Source organism: Cnephaeus nilssonii, assembly GCF_951640355.1.
Source record: "Cnephaeus nilssonii genome assembly, chromosome: 12".
Classification (NCBI taxonomy): Eukaryota; Metazoa; Chordata; class Mammalia; order Chiroptera; family Vespertilionidae; genus Cnephaeus; species Cnephaeus nilssonii.
Window position 1 is genome coordinate 23,158,543 of NC_137083.1, and position 19,496 is coordinate 23,178,038.

A 19,496-nucleotide genomic window follows, 5' to 3' on the forward strand; every position below is an offset into this window, starting at 1 on the left:
TTCAGAGTTTCTCTAAGCCTCTTTATCTCTTCAATGTATACCATCTTTGTGAGAAACAAGTTCCATATGTGTTGTTGTGGGGGTTTTCCCTGCTATAGAGAGGAGTATTTAGCCTAGTTTGATCTAAAAACTCTTTCTTTAAGAGATGCCCCTTGAAAATGTTCTAAAGTGGATTGTGGTGATGGTTGCACAACTCCGTGACTTTGCTAAAAATCATTTAACTGTATGCTTTCAAGGGGTGAATTCTAAGGTATGTGAATGATATCTCAGAAAAGCTGATATGTGTGTGTGCATACACATGCAATCCCCTTGGTTCGAAATTCTAATATTTAATAAACAAGCTCAGTATTATTTTTTTGCTTTATCAACTTTTCTATATTATTCTCCTGAGCCTTTGCATTTCCTGTCTAAAGCTCTAAGTTTTGCAGTTTAACCTTTTGTACATTAATTTATCAATCAACAAGTATATATTTAGCATCTCTTTTAAGTGGCAACAGCCATGTTCTGAAAAGGACAATGGTAATAGTAGGACGAGAGGAGCATTTGTCACAGGAATTATTAATAATAAATTAAAGTAGCAATTGGAATGGCGGCCATTCTGTCGGTGAAGCACAATAGTGATTTAACTGTGATTGTGGTGACAGGGAGCCGACAATTGAGTCCCTGCTAATGGCTCAACAGGGGAAGGGGCTGAAAAGAAGGAAGGAGTGGTTTACATTACAAAGGGATTGTCTGAGAGCTGTTCAAGTGTGGTTCTGAGGGGAGGTCAGGCCTGAGACAGAGGGGGTGATGACCGTGGAGCTGTCAAGGGCATCTCAGGGGCTTAGGGGAGCGCCGTGGCAGCTGGACACAGCCTGGCGGGAAGCAGCCGTGTCCTGGCCCTGCCTAGTTCTGACTGATAAAAAGGAAATGCAATGAGAAGATAATTGAGGGAACCCGGAGGCCTGGGCAAGTGTCGCAGAAATGAAAGGGGAGTCTTGGAGCCATTGGAACCTTGACTGGAAAACTCCTGGCTTCACTTTGACCAGGGTTGGACCACTCTTTATGGGAGTGAAACTGCATTAAGGGGTGAGTGTGTGTGTGTGAGTGTGTGTGTGTGTGTGTGTGTGTGTGTGTGTGTGTGTGTGTGAATAAAATCTGTGTGATTGGCAGATCTATTGAAGAGCAAGTCCTTGACATCTTTTGAACTCCTCCTTCAGGTTGCACATTTCCAAAATACACACACACACACACACACACACACACACACACACATACATACACGTGCCTCACTTTTACCAGATGTTAATGAAAACAAAGCACCTAGACAACAGTCCATATTCCACTTGGCACATTGTGCCAGTGCTGTTCTTTATAGCATTTCCCCCTCCAGCCAAGGATCATGGGTCCCATTTAGTTGGCATGCATTAGAGAGACAGAAGGAGCCCAAGAATATGATGAAACTAATGAGGCAAAATGTTAAATATTGATGAATGGGGTAAAGGCATGTTCTCCCTGTGCGACCCCTGCTGACCTCTTTATCCCGGTCTCATAAGTCTTGTACTCTCGCACACTATACGCCAGCCCAGTGGCATTCTCTTTGTTCCTCAGACAAGCCAAGCTATTCCTACCTTTCAGCCTCTGCACTGGGGGCCCCCTCTTCTCCCTGAGCTGCACTTGGCCGGCTTTTACGTGTCATTTAGCTCTCAGTTGAAATGTCACTTCCAAGAGAGGACATTCCTGTGAACTGAAGTAATGATCCAATCACTTTCTATCCCCTTTTTTTAATTATCTGCCTAGGCCCATCATTAGCTGATAATTTTGTCTCTCTCATTTACCAGTGAGACATCCAAAACAGCACCTAGGTACTGCAGTTTAACAAATAGTAAGACTATTTGTTGACTGAGTAATCTAAATGCCTAGAAATAGGGAGTCATTGCAAATGATGGCAATCCATGTGATTTGTGTATGAAAATGCTTCAGATCTTTAATCAGGAACATATATTCAATGAGAAAATCTTGGCTCTATATTAGAATAATGATGAATAAATGTACTTTTATTTATTTTAATTCAATATTAAATGTTTAAGATATATGAAATCTTTTGTATATTCTCCGCTATAATAAAGAATGTTTTTTAATATGAAATACTGACACAAATTATATTGGTTAAGAGGACATATCTGTCTATAATCTATATATTATATACAGAGATTCCAAGTATATAAATAGTTTGAACATGAAAAAAAAGGAAATACATGAAAACAATAATTCATTATTTGGGGGGAAATGAAATTATGAGTAATTTTTCCTTTTTAAAGTATTATACAGAATAGATTTGATCAAACATTAATAAAACTGTAAATGCAATTCGGACATGCAAGGACTTTCTTGAATTTGGTGTGCTTATTGCATGAAGTTTTATGGAAAACATCACTCATCTGGGTGACATACTTTCAGGGTGGACAGATAAGTAGAGAGAGCTCTTTGGTTCAGAAGCAGAATGAACAAAGATAGGAAGGGACTGACTAGGACATAGGAGACACACCTAATTGAATGGAAAGCTCGCCTTTGGGGCCTAGTGGGAAGTGACTTGGGCGAGTGAGATAGGATCAATGTCAGAAGATCTTTAAAGGTGGGCAGAGAGGTTTAGACTAGCATTGGAAAAGAATAAGGAACTACTGTCTGTTCTTGAGGAAAGAGGGCAACATGATGGCCTGGGAGTTTTAGGAAGATGATTCTGTGCAGGGAGTGAACCAGAGATGGCAGTGAGGAGGGTGACACCAGTGCCCACCTGCTATTCACGGCAGACACCAGTCAGTCACAACTCTGCTCTGCCCAGACTCGGCCTCCAGGCCACCCTCATCCAGCCCTGTCAGTGGTCATCACCGGCCAGGGCTGGCATGTGACTCTCAGTTGTCGCCTTCCCTGCGTGTTGTCACACTGCAGAGGGGAAAGCTGGGGAGAGGGAAGGCAGGACAGGCAACGGGAAGGCCCACGGGATGCATGGTCCTGAGAATATACGCGGGATAAGTATCTTGAGAAGCTCCTTTTGTGTTTCTAGGTTTGTATTTTAATTAGGGCCAGAAATAGAGATCTTTTTTGTGTAGCTCCATTATTCAGTTGTTAGAGAAATGTTCTGCCTTTTCAGGCTTTGTCACTGGTGGACCGTTTTTAGGCCGTTGCTTTTTTAAAAAAGTCTTTCCTTAAATATTTAATAAACCTTGAGGACAGTCGCTCCAAGAAATGATGCGTCATAAAAAGACTCTCCCCCATTTTTCATCTACAAAGATTCAAATGCACCTGCTCTGTCCACTCGTGGGGGTTAACTTGTCAGATTGTGCTCAGCCACTATTTCTGTTCTGTGTTGTTGTTGTGTTTTTAAAGGTTTTGTTTTCTCTTGTTGTTTTTCTAAAAGCTGTTTTTAGATTGCAGAATAGCAAGCAGAATTACAAATGAAATGAAGTCATCTCATCTTTGGGGGAGAAAAGACTTCTATGCCGTCAGTGTGTGGGCTGCTGCAGAGCAGAATGTTTATCTTAGCTGCATGTTAAAGATGGGAAATAAAGTTAGCAATAGCCAAAGGCCTCCTTTTGAATAATTTATCACAAAGGGGAAAACATAAATCTAGTGGCAAAACTACTTTTCCTTAAAGGCTAGTGTTTCTTGGATGGGTCGGCGAACATATAAAATGTCATTTCTGCCCACTGCTTGATCCCAGGTAACCTCCCCAAATCTCTAAGTCAAGGTTTGGTTGCTGGGACCACTGGCAGTTGACTTTTCTTATGGATGATCTTTCTTTTGTTCTTTTTTCCTCTTTATTACCTATGGTTCCTGATCAAGAGTTTACAAGACCCTGTGAAAAAACTGGCTGAGAAGGAAGAAAGGAAGAAGATTGCCCGGCAGGAGCGCGCCGAGGCCACAGCGGAGGAGCCCAGCCAGTAAGTCAGGGGCTGCTGGTCTGGACAAAAATCTTTGTTCCCACAGCTGAGGGCAGCGCAGTCTGGCTGACCACGTCTCTCGGGGCCTCATACGCAGAGTAATGGCTTTACTCCCTCACTTCTCAGAGGAGATGTGTTAGCATGGAGACCAACCCCCAGCACATATTGCTACCAGACCAGGACTCCCCCCCAGTAAGAGAGCCATGGAAGGGACACAGTGGTGAGGCGTTTAGTGGGGCAGGAAAGGGTAGTGTCCCCTCGGCTGCCTGGCTCTCTGTCTTGTGGTCTCGGCCCCAGCTTTCTGCTGGCCCTTTTGTCACCATCACTTACAAGATCCTGTCCTAGATAGGAAATCCCCTGGCTTTGGTCTCAAGGAAGGAAATAACCTATGAAATCGCGTGGTAACTCATCTGGTACTTAAGTGTTATCATCCGAAAGTGCTAGGTGTTGACATTTTGTTTGCCACCCTTCAAGCCCTGCTGTTTTCTTCTGCGGCGTGGGGAGACAGGAAGTGACTGCTCCATCCTCCGTTCTCGCCTCTTTGCAGAAAAGGTGCCTCCAGTCATTTTAAATAAGGAGAGAAACAGTCAACCTAATTGGTGCACACCTTCTCCCACAGCATGGAGAAGGTTTACATGTGAACCTATGTCTTTTTCTACTGACATGTCATAGCCTGCAGGGGCGGCATTAACCTTGAAGGGGCTGACCTAGGAAACCAAAATAGATCTCCCTCCCACTTGCTGTTCCTTTTCCGCACAAAAGAAATTTAGATGACAACCTTATGGCAAAGCAGCCTTATGTTTTTTCTGTGTTTCTAAATAAAGTTTCAAATATATCCATGTACATAGATATATTAGTCCCACTCAAACACTTGCTGCCAATTTTAGCTCCCCCCTCCTTTTTTTTTTTTTTTTAAGCAAATGCTAGAAAATTTCGTTAGTGCAGAAGGAAAGCAGGTTTTCACTGTAGAGAGGCTACAAAGTGTGATTTCAAGGTAGTACAGTTGACGCTATTGGGGGAAGCAGTTTAACCTATTCCTAGTAATACAAACAAGGCTAGCTGCCAGGTAGTGAGCACCTACTCTGTGCCACGCCCACTGACAGGAGCTTTATTTATGACATCTCAACCCATCCTCACGGTAACCCTCCGTGTAATCAGTGTAGCCGTTTCCCCAGCCTGCGAATGATGGCAGTGAGGCCGAGAGGCTGAGCGACTGCCCACCGTGGTGCAGAAAGAGGCAGAGGCTGGAGTGGGTCTGGCACCTTCTTTCACCATATCTGCTGCTAATAAAGCATTATCTTCCAAATAAAGCATTATCTTCACTCAGAAGGGAGCTACCCAAGAGCATCTCGATTAGTTTTAGTTAACTTCAGAGTTCTGCTTTCTTTTGGTACTTCATCCTTAAAATCTCAAATGTATAACCCAGAAACTATTTTAAATGACAATGAAAATTTAATAAGATTTTTTTTTTCCAGAAAGAGCAGGCAAAGGTGACCCACTGCAGTAGGAGGGAGGTTCGGAGGCGCCGGCTGGGTCTCAGGGTGGGGATGTGTGTCTGCCATGCTCTTACCCATGTATGGTGAGAGCTGAGTTGGCGACAGTCATCGATCTGCATTTGAGCATGATCCAACTCTCAGCCTCCTGTAATTTAACTAATCTACTGAGGTGTCCTTCCTGGGACACCAGGAGTCGGGATGAACACTTGCTTGCCCATTGGGTTTTTTTTTAGCTATGTTTTTGAAAGTGATATCTTACTTGTACCTAACTAACCACCTGGATAGTTTCAGAATATGTGCCTTGTGATGAAGCCAGATTCAGATGTTAAGATGCTGCTAACCAGCCTTGGGACAGGAGAAAGCCAGCAAATGTATTTCTCCTTCAAAAAGTGTGCAGCCAGCAAATGACTATACATTCGTGTATTCGTGTGTGTGTGTGTGTGTGTGTGTGTGTGTGTGTGTGTGTGTTAAGTACGGTAATTTGTATTGTATAGAATATCTGGCTGTATCATAAATATAACATTTTCAGAACTAGATACTAAACTTTTTTTTTTTCTTTCAAGGTTAATTTCATTAGAAGAAGAAAACCCGCACAAGGAGTCCTCTAATTTTAAGAGTAAGTTTTGAATTTTACTTAGAATTGATTCTGAAATACTACTGCTCAACAGCCAACTCCTTATCTTCTTTGGCCAACTCCTCCTAGGCCTTGCTTCTTGTCCAGTTGAGAAAATTGTGTATGAATATGCTTTCAGTCTTAACTTTCCATAGCTCAGTGAGGTCGGCCCAGAAGTGTTATTGAGAGACTGTATATTTTGAACCAAAAATGGCATCATTAATCACTATGGCAGCAGCCCATCAGAGGAGCATCCACAATTGAGATATGGCAGAGAGCTATTTCTTTTACAACAGGTGACATCATTTCTGCTATTACCGTTACTAGTGCTAACTGCCAGTTGGGCTGTAGAGACAGTTTTAATAAGAGCACATCGGGAGAGTGTGGCTTTCACTGTGTTATGGGGTGGGTGGTGGTCATTGTTGGGAACAGGGGGAGAGCCCGACACTGCCTTCCAGGTGATTCCTGGGCTCTTCTGCAGTGAGTGCCAGATCCCTCAGTGTTCCGACTCTCCTGTGGTTGGAAAAGGGACCAGAGCATTGGTGGATGATAGGTACCATGTGCCCTGGGTGGCTCATCAGCTCTCCCTGTTTCCTGCCATTACTGCCTGTTCATTCATTGGTTCATTTTCTCCTTAAGGAGTAGAGGGAATGGCACACTGGGGTAGAATTAAGGTGATGTAATGCTGAGCCTTCCGCTGGGACTCAGAGATGCAAGGGAAAGTTTTACAGGTGATAGGAAGAGAACTGAAATTGCCCAACCCTCTGGTCAGCCTGGCCCTCCCAGCGATGTATCTACATCTTCCCTTTACTGCAGCAGGCGGCCTTTTCAGCAGCTAGGAGGAGGCACAGTAGACCCTGAAAGTTCCCTCTGCTTGATCCTGTTCTCCACCCTCCGTCCTACTTCTGTCTTCCTTCCTACTTTCCAACCACTCACTCTATTCTTCTCCCACTGTACTGCTTCATTTGCTTTTCTCCCAGGTGCCATTCAACAGAAAGAATCAACTCTCACTCTTTTGCCTCTAGGTTGGATACCTTCACTTACTCCCATACTTGTTCATTTGTTCAACAGAAGTCTCTGAGTGCCATCTCTGTGGCAGGCACAGTCCTGGGCTCTGAGCATGCAGGGGTTCACCAGACATAGAACATTCCAGAACATGGGGCTTACAGTCAGAGGGAAGCAGGTGGTGATCTAACAATGATACATGTAATGGGGCAACTCTAGCTTTGGTGAAAACTACGAAGGCTATGGGCATATCTGATAGGGAGACGTCACCTGATCCGGGAACTAGCTAAGTCAAGTGCTGTTGTTAGACCCACCAAAGCAAAAGGAACAGCCTGGGCAAAGATTATGAACAAGGGAGGACCGGGAGAAGGTCAGAGACACAATGGTCTAGAGCATGAGGGAGGGAGCAAGTGGCAGAGAAGCGGCAGCCTGGTCCTGTTGGCCATGTAAGCACTCTATCAATCCACACCCTCCAGCCTCAGGATCCCTTGGGTACCAACAGCATGAATCGTGCTGAGGGAATCTAGGTAATTGAATCAAAAAATTTAGTTCTGTGGGAAAATGTAAACTCCAGTTTATTCTGTTTATATTCAAATTGCATATCTACATAAATCATATATTCATGCAATTTGTGACAATATAGGAGAATCAAATTTTCTTTTCCTCCATGCAGTATGTTTACTTGCTTGTGGTATTTACATAATATTTTGAGACTATAAATGTTGATCACCTTCTTTTATACTTACACAAAATGGAATCCATTCAAATGAAATGTCATCTTTTAGTCTGAGACTTGTAGAAAGTCTAAGGTTCATATGCACAAACCAAGTTTTAAGGCTGTTCTATTGTGTTTGTCTGTATGTATATTTACACACACACACACACACACACACACACACACACGCTATTATTTAGAGTAGTTTTTGGTTCCCAGCAAAATTGGGCAGAAGGTACTAAGATTTCCCACATACCCCCTGTGTCCACATGTGCATAGCCTCCGCTATTATCAACATCTCCCACCAGAGTGGTGCATTTGTTATAACTGATGAACCAACGTTGACACAGCTTATCACCCATAGTCCATAGTTTACATTACGGTCCACTCTTGGTGTCTTATAGTCTATAGGTTTGACAAATGTATAATGGCATGTATTCACCATTACAGTATCATACAGGATAGTTTTGCTGTCCTAAAAGTCCCCTGTAACTTCACCTATTCATCTCTCCATCCCCTCAAACTCCTGGCAACCACTGGTCTTTTTACTGTGTTCCTAGTTTTGCCTTTTCCAGAATGTTGCATAGTTGGAATCATGCAATATGTAGCCTTTACAAATTGGCTTCTTTCACTGAGTGATCTGCCCTTATACTGTAGTCAAGCCCAGATGGCTGAAGTTCATTAGCACCATCAAGGAATAGTCAGCCACTTAAGTTGCACATGTGTCCATGGGAGGGCAATCGTTAGATCATTTTTCGCTAAACAAAGCAAAGATTCAGGGCTGTTAACTCAGCATTCGTTGAGAGCCAACAGCTCGAGTAAAACATAATCCCAGGACCCCTGCTTCTGGTGAGTGAGTTTGTGGATGCCATTTCTTCCCAAAGCTGTGTGTTGACCTTACACTGCGATCGATAGCATGTGAGCACGCACCCCACTCCGAATCGCTGATAACCGGCTGCATGTTGTATTCACAGCTGAAGAAGGAAAAAGTGATTTCTCTGCCTTAGACAAGAGCTCTCCACATAATGCATGCTCAGGTAATGCGGATGAAAGAAAATACTCAACTGTAGTCATTTGATTCAAACTCCTTACAAAATAAAACTAACTCGTAATTTTGTTTTCTTTCCCCTCCTCCAATGGACGAATAGATGAACTAGTAAACATGACACCCGAGGAAGGTGGTAAGATTTATGCATTTCTTTTGGCTTATAATTTATTTCATTTTTTTAATAGCGGTTTCACATGCAGGGAAATGTAATGTTTATATTTTGAATAGGTGAGTGTCATTTGTCTTCATAAATGAATTTTAATATGCTCAAGCACATGTTAGTATGTGTGACTCCGTCATCCTTAATATAATTAATTTCAAGATGTCAAAGTACTAAAGCTAAAAGTTAGGATGTCAAAGGTTATGTGTTGTAGTGGAGAAAACGTGACTTTCAGAATCAGAGAGGCTTGGATTTGAACACTGGTACATCATAAATGATCTGTATGGCCTTCAATCATTTGCTTCATGCTTAAACTCTTTCACCCTCAGTTCTCATTTGTAAAATGGAGCCAGTAGGGAGAGTCCTGCTGGGTTATTGTCAGGACTGGAGATCATGTATTAAAGGGTCTTTCATGAGCTCGGACATAGCGACACTCTTTAAATGGTAAGCAGTTGCCACAATAGGACTGGAAATGTTCTGAAGGTGTACTGTGTTGCATCTCCATTGAACCTTTGTTAAATTCAGAGAGTTTGCTAGCTAGGTCCCACACCCAAGTTTACCAAGCCTAAAATCATTTACTGAGTAACCATCCAAAAGAGAATTCAGAACAATGGATTTGTATGGGACATGCATAACCTTAAGTAATTTCAAGAAATTGAGTGTGCGCAACCTGGTCCTAACAATTGCTCTCCATCCTCTCAAGGGTTTACTTCTAATGATTGACCAGGAGTCCAGAGTACTCCTGAGATTCTGAGCCATGCTCTAGAGCAGCCCTGTCCTTTCTGCGGGCACATGGTCTACCCTGGTCTTTCAGTTTTCTTACAGGACTAGAAACAAGCCAAGGTCATCCTACAGACTCCAGTTAACTGGAGCCAATGAATGTCATGACTCATTCCAAGTGTGCTTTGGATTTAATTCACAAATTGTGAGAGGAAGAAAATCTAGAAAACAGAGGGCATTGGTTAACATTTTCTTTTTTTCAGAAATGGAAAAGTGGCAGAACTCTGACATTAAGTTTCTAGGGTTTAGGAATATAAACTTGAGGGCAGAAGCCTGCTTTTCTATTTTTCCAGGCAACATACTGTGCAGTATGTTATGAATGTCCATGTTTATCTTACTAGCATCACTACTGATTGAGATCATACCAGGTTATAAAAGTAATAAGCAAGTAATTAATGCAGATGCCCATACGTGGCCCCATTTTCATGAAAATATTTCCTTCTTGGCTAAGGGTAGAATATTTTGATGATGGAGTAAAGGTTTTTTAATAAATTATTTTTGGAGGGGGAAATATTTCAGTCTTACAAAGGTGAGATAAAGGCTATAGCAAGCACTAGGTGCCCCTCACCTATTTTTAACAAATCTTAATATTTAGTAAGTATATTTATAATCATATACATGCTTTAACCTATTTTGATAGGAAGATTGTTATTTCTCCTATTCCCAACCTCTTGTGTACATAATTTGGTCTTTGATCTTATTACCTCCTATTTAATTTCATTATTTAAAAAAAAAAACTATTTTTGAATAAGTGGTGTATTCACATTGGTACAAAAATTGATAATAAAATGTACAAGTAAAATCCTCTCACTCCCATTCCTGTTCCCTACTCTCCCAGTGTACCTTCCAGTGTACCTTCCAGCATGTTTTACATAGACACAAGCAAATATGAGTCTATATTCTCATGCTTCTCCCTTCTTACAAAAAAAGGGAGTTTTGGTTTTGGATTGGACTTTTTTACTTAGCAATGGTAGACCCTCACCCAGTTACCTTGCATTTCTTTACAGAATTAAATCAGAAATGCTGCTGCCTGCAACACATGCTGACTTTCATAAGCTTTCTCCAAAGCATGTGCCAGGATACATTGAAATAAGGATATCTTTCTCCTTTATTAAAACAACTGTGATCTCATTGGTTTATAGTTACAATCTTGGTTTCAAAGAATAGCAGCTCATATCCTTTTTTTGTTTTGTTTTGTTTTTTTGGGTGTTTTTTTTTTTTTTGCACTCAGTTTAACTGTAAAGATAGAGAGATAAAAGTACTCTATCCCCAAATGTGTTGTGTGTTTTTTCAGGCAGAAAAAAAAAAATTGATTTACAAATTTTCTCTGTTTAATAAAACGTCACATGAATTCTCCTTCCCCTTTATCTCTGCCAACCCACAAAGCCCTTCTTTAGTCACAAGCCATGCTTTTCTATCTACCTCTTCTGCCTTGGCAATCCCTAGGGTAGCATCAGCTTAAACATGAACATGGCCACGAGTACACAAATATTCTCTCAGTGCTCAGAGAACTTGGGATGGCTGAAGGAAGGAACACTCAGTTAATTACTTGACTTCCAAATGTATGCCCTTCGGAAAATTGCCAGAAGGCCCGGATCCTGAATTAAAAGACTGATTATAATATGCAGGACATTAAACCATCAAGAAATTAAAAGAGCTTAATCCAGGGATGGCTGACTTTAGAGGACTCGGGGGTTGTAAACTCTGGCGCCCTGCTGCCTGGGGGCCGGTTCCCTCTCAGGGTAATTCTGAGACCAGTTGTGGCCAAGCTGTGGAATAATGTCATCAAAAAGCAGACTGCTCCTGACAACAGCAAGGAGACAATTCTCCCGGAGCCATTGCCCAGGAAATCACGCTGATTCAGCTCCAGAGAGAAATGTGTTTTCTTCTACCAAATAGGTAGTGTTATGGAACATGAATCTTTGGCCAGTTTATAAAAAGGTTTTAAGCTGAAAACAGAAACTGAATGACATTCTGAGATACTTGAAAGTGGCTGTGACTTCACCTTGTGACCACATGTGACAACCCCAACCTCAGTGCACACGTTGAAATGTGTAGAAGTCTTTGCGTTCCTCTAAGGTGGGCCAAGGAAAAGAACCGTCAGGTAACTGAACAGAAAGGAGTGGCTGAAGCAAGAGAGTTAGATGAATTCAGCTCACCTAAATCTCATCACTCAGCCTCACCCAAAAGATCCCTCTGCAGACAGGACTCACTGAACCGATGTTTAACAAGGTTAATTGTCCATGCTACAATTTAAATGCTTGTCTTCTGCGACTTCCTTGGTTACTACTTCCAGACGTAATGACTCTAAATTCTGGCCAAACTTCAGAACGACGGAGAAGTTCATTCAGTAGCTCCCATAGGCATGGGTGAGACCCTTTCGTCCACAGCAATAAGGCATGTTTCTAGCTCTGGGCCCAGGTCCTCCTGAGTCATTCAAACCTTCTCCCGAAGTTCTCCATAAATAACTGACCAGGGATCCGATTGCTTCCTCACACGCAATGTGGCTGATACTGAGCTCGTTATCTTTCCTCATAAATCCCTTCTCCCTGCCTCCCTCAGCGTCCTTGGATGAACTGCTATAAAATCAGGGTGCACTGTTAAAACCAGTACTGTTCTTACTTGCTTGCGTGTAGTCAGTAGAATGCTGTGGATATTTACCCATCCCGGTGTTGAGTTTGTCAGTAAGATTGCTTGCTTGTTAAGATCTAATGCTAACTGGAGGAGCAGGCTGGGATCCTCCAAAAATCCTTTCTGAGTGCCTGCTCAGGTCTAGCCCTCTGGGGTTGTGTTTTCTTGTTGTTTTATTTGTTTGTTTGTTTTGGGGGGAGTGCTTTTTGTTTGTTTGTTGTATGTCTATGTTTCCAAGATAGTGGTTTTATACCCAAATGTTCTTATCATCTATGACTTTTTCACCAGAAGGGAGTTTTTAGAAGTATTCTTGAATTCCATACAAGTACAATTTGGGACCAGAGCTTTTTATGATGAAGAATATTTTTCTTGTTAGACATTTTTGGGAGGTAATTTCCTACCCATCTTTCCCCCTGTACTCTCACTAGGGTGGTGTGAGGATGGTGTTGGTGTTTGGGGGGTTCACGTGTGTGTTGCAAGCATGCAGCCTTTGCAGTTAGTCATAGCGCTGAGAGTGGGGACCGGGGAGAAAACCAGAGAGCAGTCTTCCTGTTTCACACACAGATGAAGGTAACTTGGGTGACATTTATCTGTTTTCCTGTGCTCTCATTTTCGGTCTGTGTAGTTGTTTCCATCTTCTGTGTTTCTAATTTATGCTGAGGTCATGAAACTCAGTATGATTTCAAAAATATTCCCTGAGGGGGCTGCCACCACTTTCCCACATTAGCTCTCTGTCGCCCACACTCTGTCTGAACTTGAGAGAGCTTCCTCTGTATGTCAGTTTTCAGTCTTTGAAAAACTCCTTGGGCCAGAATCAGTCAGAGCTCACTGGTTCAGGATCAGTTTTCTGAAGGAATGTTTTCCCAGGGGCGTAGGGCTTTTATTTTTGAACGCTTGGGCAGCGCGGGGCGAACATGCTGACCGGTTCTGCCATCCTGGCCATTTTGCCACGGCGCCTGCAACCAAGAGCTTTGTGGGGCGGCCAGTGGAATCATCTGACCTTAGAAACCCTTAAAACAACCAAAGCTTAGGTGCTAGTTTATATATGAGATCCTCCACAGGCTCCGAAGTGAAAGCTGTGCTGAGAAAACATGGGTCTCCAGCCAGATAATGTGTCCATAACAGATTACATGGCCTTGGGCAAATGTCTCTCTTTCCTTCTCTGTACAGTGAGTTAGAGGAGATGATCTCTATGATCCCTTCAGTTGAATGTGATTCTTCTCTTGGGCATCTCATTGGGAGAAAACAACAGGTTTCCAGGCAGAAAAGCAGGAAGGCACAGTTGAGAAATGGCAAGCAGAGGAGTTTTGTCAAATCATAGGCTTTCCAGAAGGCAGTATTGCTGAAAGGGCTGTGTTAGAGCTTGACCGTAGAGGTTCTGAAACCACTATAAGGAGTGATCCTTTACTCGTGAAGGTGGTTTTTTCAAAAATATATCTTTATTGATTTCAGAGAGGAAGGGAGAGGGAGAGAGATAGAAACATCAATGATGAGAGAGAATCATTGATTGGCTGCCCCCTGCACATCCCACACCAGAGATCGAGCCCACAATCCGGGCATATGGCCTGACCGGGAATCGAACCATGACCTCCTGGTTCATAGGTCACCACTCAACCACTGAGCCATGCCGGCCAGGCACCATTGAAGGTTTTGAGTAAGGGAGTAATAATCTCACAACTGAATTGAGTAAATGTGTACGGGGAGGGTGCCTTTTCTGGAGAGTGCCAGCAAGCTGGCCAATGGGCAAACCCTGAAGGGTCCCCAAGTCAGGAGTGTGTCATCAGAGTTCCAAAAACACTTGGAATTGCACTTGGAGATTTGAGAATCTTCCCAGATGAGATTGGAACCATGATAATAAGTGAGATCTTCTGTAGAGAACTAGGGAAGGAAGATGATGGCTTGGAGTAGCATCTGGGGGGTTGACACCTGCGAGCTCAACCACCTCTGTTCATCCTTTAAGACAAGAGCAGGATAGGATGGCATAGCTCAGGAGCAGTCTTTCTCATCTACTGGTAGCAGCTGTGACTTGGACTGTGTAGCTCTTACCAGGGCTTCTTTCAAAGACCTTGTCATATCTCTGTGTTTTTCCCTGTGTTCTCACAGTTGAGTTGAATTACTTCCGAGGAAAAGGGGATCGTGATTCTTAAGAGACAGCTGACTAGTGTTATTTTTCAAGTCTCGACTTGTCTGGTTACAGACCCAGACCTGTCCTTTTCTGCTTGTAATTAAGTTTTTCTTACAAGTATGCATAGTAATCTCAAGCATCTTAATTATCAGGGCAATAATTGGGAGGTTTCCTTATTTTCTGGTTCAAGTCAGTGCCAGTTTCATTGCTCTGAGTTAAGTAATAAGTTCTCTTAAAAGAGAAAACGTCCTGCTTCAGCTGTTAAAGAACCAGGACACCAAGTCATAGGCCAAATTCCATGGTAGACCTCAGACTTTGTTTTGAAATAGCTCTAGACAATATCATCCTCACCACGGGTCTTTTTCTCACTTCTGTCACTGAGTGTGCGTTTGATTGGGTACAATAGTAGTCAGGAATCTTTTGGTTGGAAGTAATAGTACCCTTTTCTAAATAGTTTAGCTTTAGAATTAAAAAGGAAAGAAAAGGAATGAATGTATTGGGTATTGGGGACATGCAGTGGTGTGTTGGCTTCAAGCAAGGCTGGATCCAGGGGCTTAGACAGTGTTGTGACAGCATTCTCTCTCCAACTTCCGACGCTATTTCTCTCTGTGCTTGGCTCCATCATAGCCGGGGCCTCAACACTGCATCTTTAGAACTTGGAATCCTAAAGACAGAGAGAACCTCTTCCCTCCTCCTTCCATATACCAACCCAGGGAAGCCCCTGGCATGTGCCCACCCCTGAGCCGGTCACTAAGGCCTGCAAAATGCGGGACTCTGGCCAGCCTATATCACACGCCCACTTGGATGAGGTGAGATGATGCATCTTACATGATGTCTCACTAGGATCACGTTGGAGAAGGGGTTTCCCCAAAGGGGAAAACAAGAAAAGGAGGAAAGGAATGCTGAGTTAGCCAAACTCAAGAAGTCCACTCTACATACCATCCATCACACAAACCCTAAACAGTAAACACAAAGATAAGAGCTTTCCCAGTCTGTGGTTATTTCTGGAAGGCTCAAAGTTTACTATTATTTGTTGTCCCTGATGTTCATTGTGATCTGCCCTGGATTGACATCTAGATGCAAGCAGGAACGCCTCCCCCAGGGTGTGACTTAGCGGAGGCTGTAAAGTGACTTCAGGAGGAACACCCATCATTCCCAACGTTCATGTAAAGTCACATGCCCCTCTAGGCACACAAGGATTTGAAGGAGTTCCATTGACACGGGTTTGGTTTAGCAATCATCTGGTTTCAGTTGGGCCAGAAAGTAAACCATGCGAAAAAGTTTGGACATTTCAGCCCCAACTGAAAGTAGGAAGTACAGATATTTGTGAAGTTATATGTAAAAGGAGAGAGGCTGAGAGAGCGGGGGAAGGCAGATGCATAGATGCTGTTGACAGACACACCCTGTCTCCCCACGTTCCTTCCTTTCCTTTCCTCATAGAGATGGGCTGTCTCACCTCACCTGCCCTGCCTTTCCCAACCAAACACAGGCTCAGTTTCCTTCATCATCCGGTTACATTTCCCCATCTTCCCACCACCACACCTACAGGCTACATCTCGATGCAGATTTCTGTGATAACGCAAACAATAAGAAGGCTTAAATTAGACAGATGTCCAACTAAAGTGATGTTTTGCTGCTATTTATAAACCACAGTGATAAGAGAATGACTGGACTCCTCCCCTCCCTGATTTACAGCCAGTCTGCTCAGCACATCAAAAATCCCCTCAATCTGTAGATCTTTATAGAAACTGTGGTTGAAAATAATCCAGAGCCAACAGAGATAAGCTTTATTTAAAAACAAAACAAAACAAAACAAAAAAAACCTTCACGTAGTAATTATCTCATGTATTTGTGGAAAACCTACTAAACTCACTTAATATGACATATCAGAATTGCAGTGTAGCTCAGAGAAACTATAAATTGTGATTGTTCCTTCACTTCCTGACTCTCTTCAGTTCCCAGGTGGCAATTAAGGACCACACAAAGCCGCAGTTGATAACACCATCAGCCCTTGGTTTTCAAAAATATGTAGAAAACTCAATGAAAGAACTTGTTGCAGCATTTCTGATAGTAATGCCCCATTTGTTCGCTATTTGGTGTTTTGTCTTACTAGTATTGTAAGAATGGCTCTCTTAAAGTCCTCCTTCGGCCCGGGCAGTGAAGTTTAAGGTATATTTCTTTTTGGTCTTCATGACCATACTCCGAAGCAGGCATTATTAATATTGTAATTGTATAAATGAAAAAAATAGAGGCCCAGGTGTTTTATAAGGGTCTTGCTGCAGTCACACAGCAGGCGAAAGGTGGTCCAGGCTCCCCTCCGATCCCATGCTCATTCCAACCCTCCAGGGCTATGTCTCTGGCCTAAGAGCTCATCCTCTAGGTCAGGGATGGGGAACCTTGTTTCTGCCAAGGGCTGGTTGGATATTTAAAACATCATGTGCTTCATAGGATTCACTTGTAAATTTATGTTGGTATGAAAAAAGCTCCTAGATTTATTGAATTTTGAGTCCTGCCTGCAGTTGCCTTGGCAGGACCAGACCAAATGATTTTGTGGGCCTTATATGGCCCATGGGCTGGATGTCCCCACACCCCTGCTTTAGGTGGTTGCATGGTTTGTCCTGTTTTCCTGTGAACCTTTCACAGACCCCCTCAGGCAAGCCAGAGCCACCTTTTCTTTGCTTTATGCAGTTGGGTTGCAGCAAAGGAGAGAGGAAGCGAGGATGCCTTTCCTGGTCATCCTTGGACTTTCCATGGCTCCCCGGGCCAGGCAGGTGTGGGGAGGGTCCTCTCCCATCCTGATGGAGTGGGGAGGGTCCTCTCCCATCCTGATGGAGGGCAGGCTGCCACATGTCATGCAGGCTGTGGATTTAGGCTTGTGGGGGAAGATTCAGGAAGCTGTATAAACAAGGAATAAATGTACAACATGCCTCCAATCCTGGCTTTGTTTCATATCTGAGAAATGTTTTGGTGGTAGATTTGCTTTTTATATGAAGGTAAAACTAAAACCTTAGAATTTTTGTGGAAACGATTTCAATGCAATTCTAATGATGCTCAAAAATTAGACTTGCTTTGAAGGTAAGGGGATGAGGGAGAAAGTTAATTCTGAAATGCCTTAAGAGAAGCTATAATGGGGTTGATTTATATTTTGATTAACGTTTTCTAACTCTAGCCATTGCCTAATCTGTCCCATCCCAGCCCCCACTGCATTTACTCCCCCCAAGGACTTGGTCCTCCATGGTGGTGAGCTTTGTGCTCTGTTTCTTCGCTCAGCTTGCCTGGGCCCGATGGCTGGGAATCTGGAACCTGAAGGTGCTGACAAAGATGACATGCTGCTGCTGAGTGAGATCTTCAACGCGTCCTCCCTGGATGAGGGCGAATTCAGCAAGGAGTGGGCTGCTGTGTTTGGAGACGGTCAGCTGAAGGACCCAGCGCCCACCATGACCCCAGGAGAGCCAGACCTCAAGCCCCAGACAGGCTCAGGATTCCTTCCTTCACAGCTTTTAGACCAAAATATGAAAGACTTAAAGGCCTCGCTGCAAGGTATGTACTACAGGGGTTGAAATATGGAGTTTTTTTGTTTGTTTATTCTTTGTTGTTGTTTTTCTGTTAATCCTCACCCAAGGCTATTTTTTCCATTGATTTTTAAAGAGATTGGAAGGGAGGGCGAGAGACAGAGAGAGAAACATCTTGTGAGAGAGACGCATCAGTTGGTACCAAGGCCAGGGATCAAGCCTGCAACCCAAGACCCTTCAGCCAAGAGCCTATGCTTATCCACTGAACCAAACCAGCTAGGGCGGTTTGTTCATTCTTTGTTTTGTTTTGTTTTTAATCCAAAGGCCTATTTCTTGCTTCATCTTTTTTTTTTTTTCCTGAGTTTTCTGATTTTTGTTTCCTATCTAGTGTCTTTTTGGTTTGTTTCTTAATTTTTGTCATTTTCTCTTATCTCCAAGGACTTTTCAGCTGAAATCTTAGAATCACATTCAGCCATAAGATATGTTGCAGGGTTTAAAATCTATTCCTTCTCACAATTTTCTCCGTGTTAATATTTTCTATTCATACAGGGTGAGCAGAGTGGTTCTCAATCTCATTGCCTTTTTGGTTTTAGACACATTCATGGCGTACTTGAGAGATCAGATTGCCTTCATAGCCATGGCCCCGTTGGCTTGGCCATCCCTGCCCAGCCATCACTCTCCAGAGTGCCCTTGTGTACTCTCACGAGACAAAGTTCTCCACGTCCCCAACGGAGTGCCAACTGACACCACACTGGGCTTCTTAACCCTTCACACTAGGTTTTATCTTGCTCTTGCTCTCTCCCCATCATGGCCCACCCCTACCCTGAGTGTGCTCTCAGCTCAGCAGTTTCACTCCTGCCTGAAGCAATGGCCCAACAGTCCCATGTATCCCTGGTGACAGCAGGAGTCGTTTCCGCGCTCATCAGAGTGGTCAGAAGCATTGGTGAAGGGTCAGGGCACACCGGGGCGCGCCGGCAGCCCGCACGCTGGTTGACAACTGCTGGCCTGGAAGCCACATTGGTTTGATGAGGCAAAAACTAAGACACAGGTTGAAATTTCAATTTTTAAGTTTGAGTTTCTAGTCAAACAGACCTTAGGTAGGGAACCATTTTCTAGTATTTCAATATGGGTTCCTCCTTTCGTACTGCTTTAATTATAAGACCGTATTAAGAAATTCTCAAATTGTTTTGGATTTTCCATGAATTTAGGCTAGCTCCTTAAACAACTTGTTTATCTGGCACTTAAAGCTGAGAACAAACGGCAGAGCTGGGATGATTAAGTAATTATGGGCTATTAAAGAAACGTCAGGTTGTTGGAGATGAGATCACGGACACAACAAGAGTTGGTGGGCAAGACAAAAAAGTCCTCCTTCTCTATGAAACCCATCCTCCCTTTTATCTTCCTTTGTGAGTCCTGTTTGGTAGCCATCTCAATTCTTTTCAGAAATGGAGTTAGAGAGAGGAAGGAGACATGAAATCCAAAAATATGTTC

At 43.1% G+C, this 19,496-nt stretch overlaps 1 protein-coding gene across 6 annotated transcripts in view; it reads left to right on the forward strand.

Annotated features, from left to right (window-relative positions):
• Positions 1–19,496, forward strand: part of ICA1 (islet cell autoantigen 1) — a 111,299-nt gene that overhangs the window by 86,370 nt on the left and 5,433 nt on the right. For all 6 annotated transcript variants that reach the window (XM_079785379.1, XM_079785383.1, XM_079785380.1 and 3 more), the window contains exons 9-13: positions 3,823–3,920; positions 5,980–6,032; positions 8,724–8,786; positions 8,898–8,930; positions 17,764–18,033. In XM_079785379.1, coding sequence (XP_079641505.1) covers positions 3,823–3,920; positions 5,980–6,032; positions 8,724–8,786; positions 8,898–8,930; positions 17,764–18,033 — 517 coding nt within the window. The remainder of the gene's footprint in view (positions 1–3,822; positions 3,921–5,979; positions 6,033–8,723; positions 8,787–8,897; positions 8,931–17,763; positions 18,034–19,496) is intronic.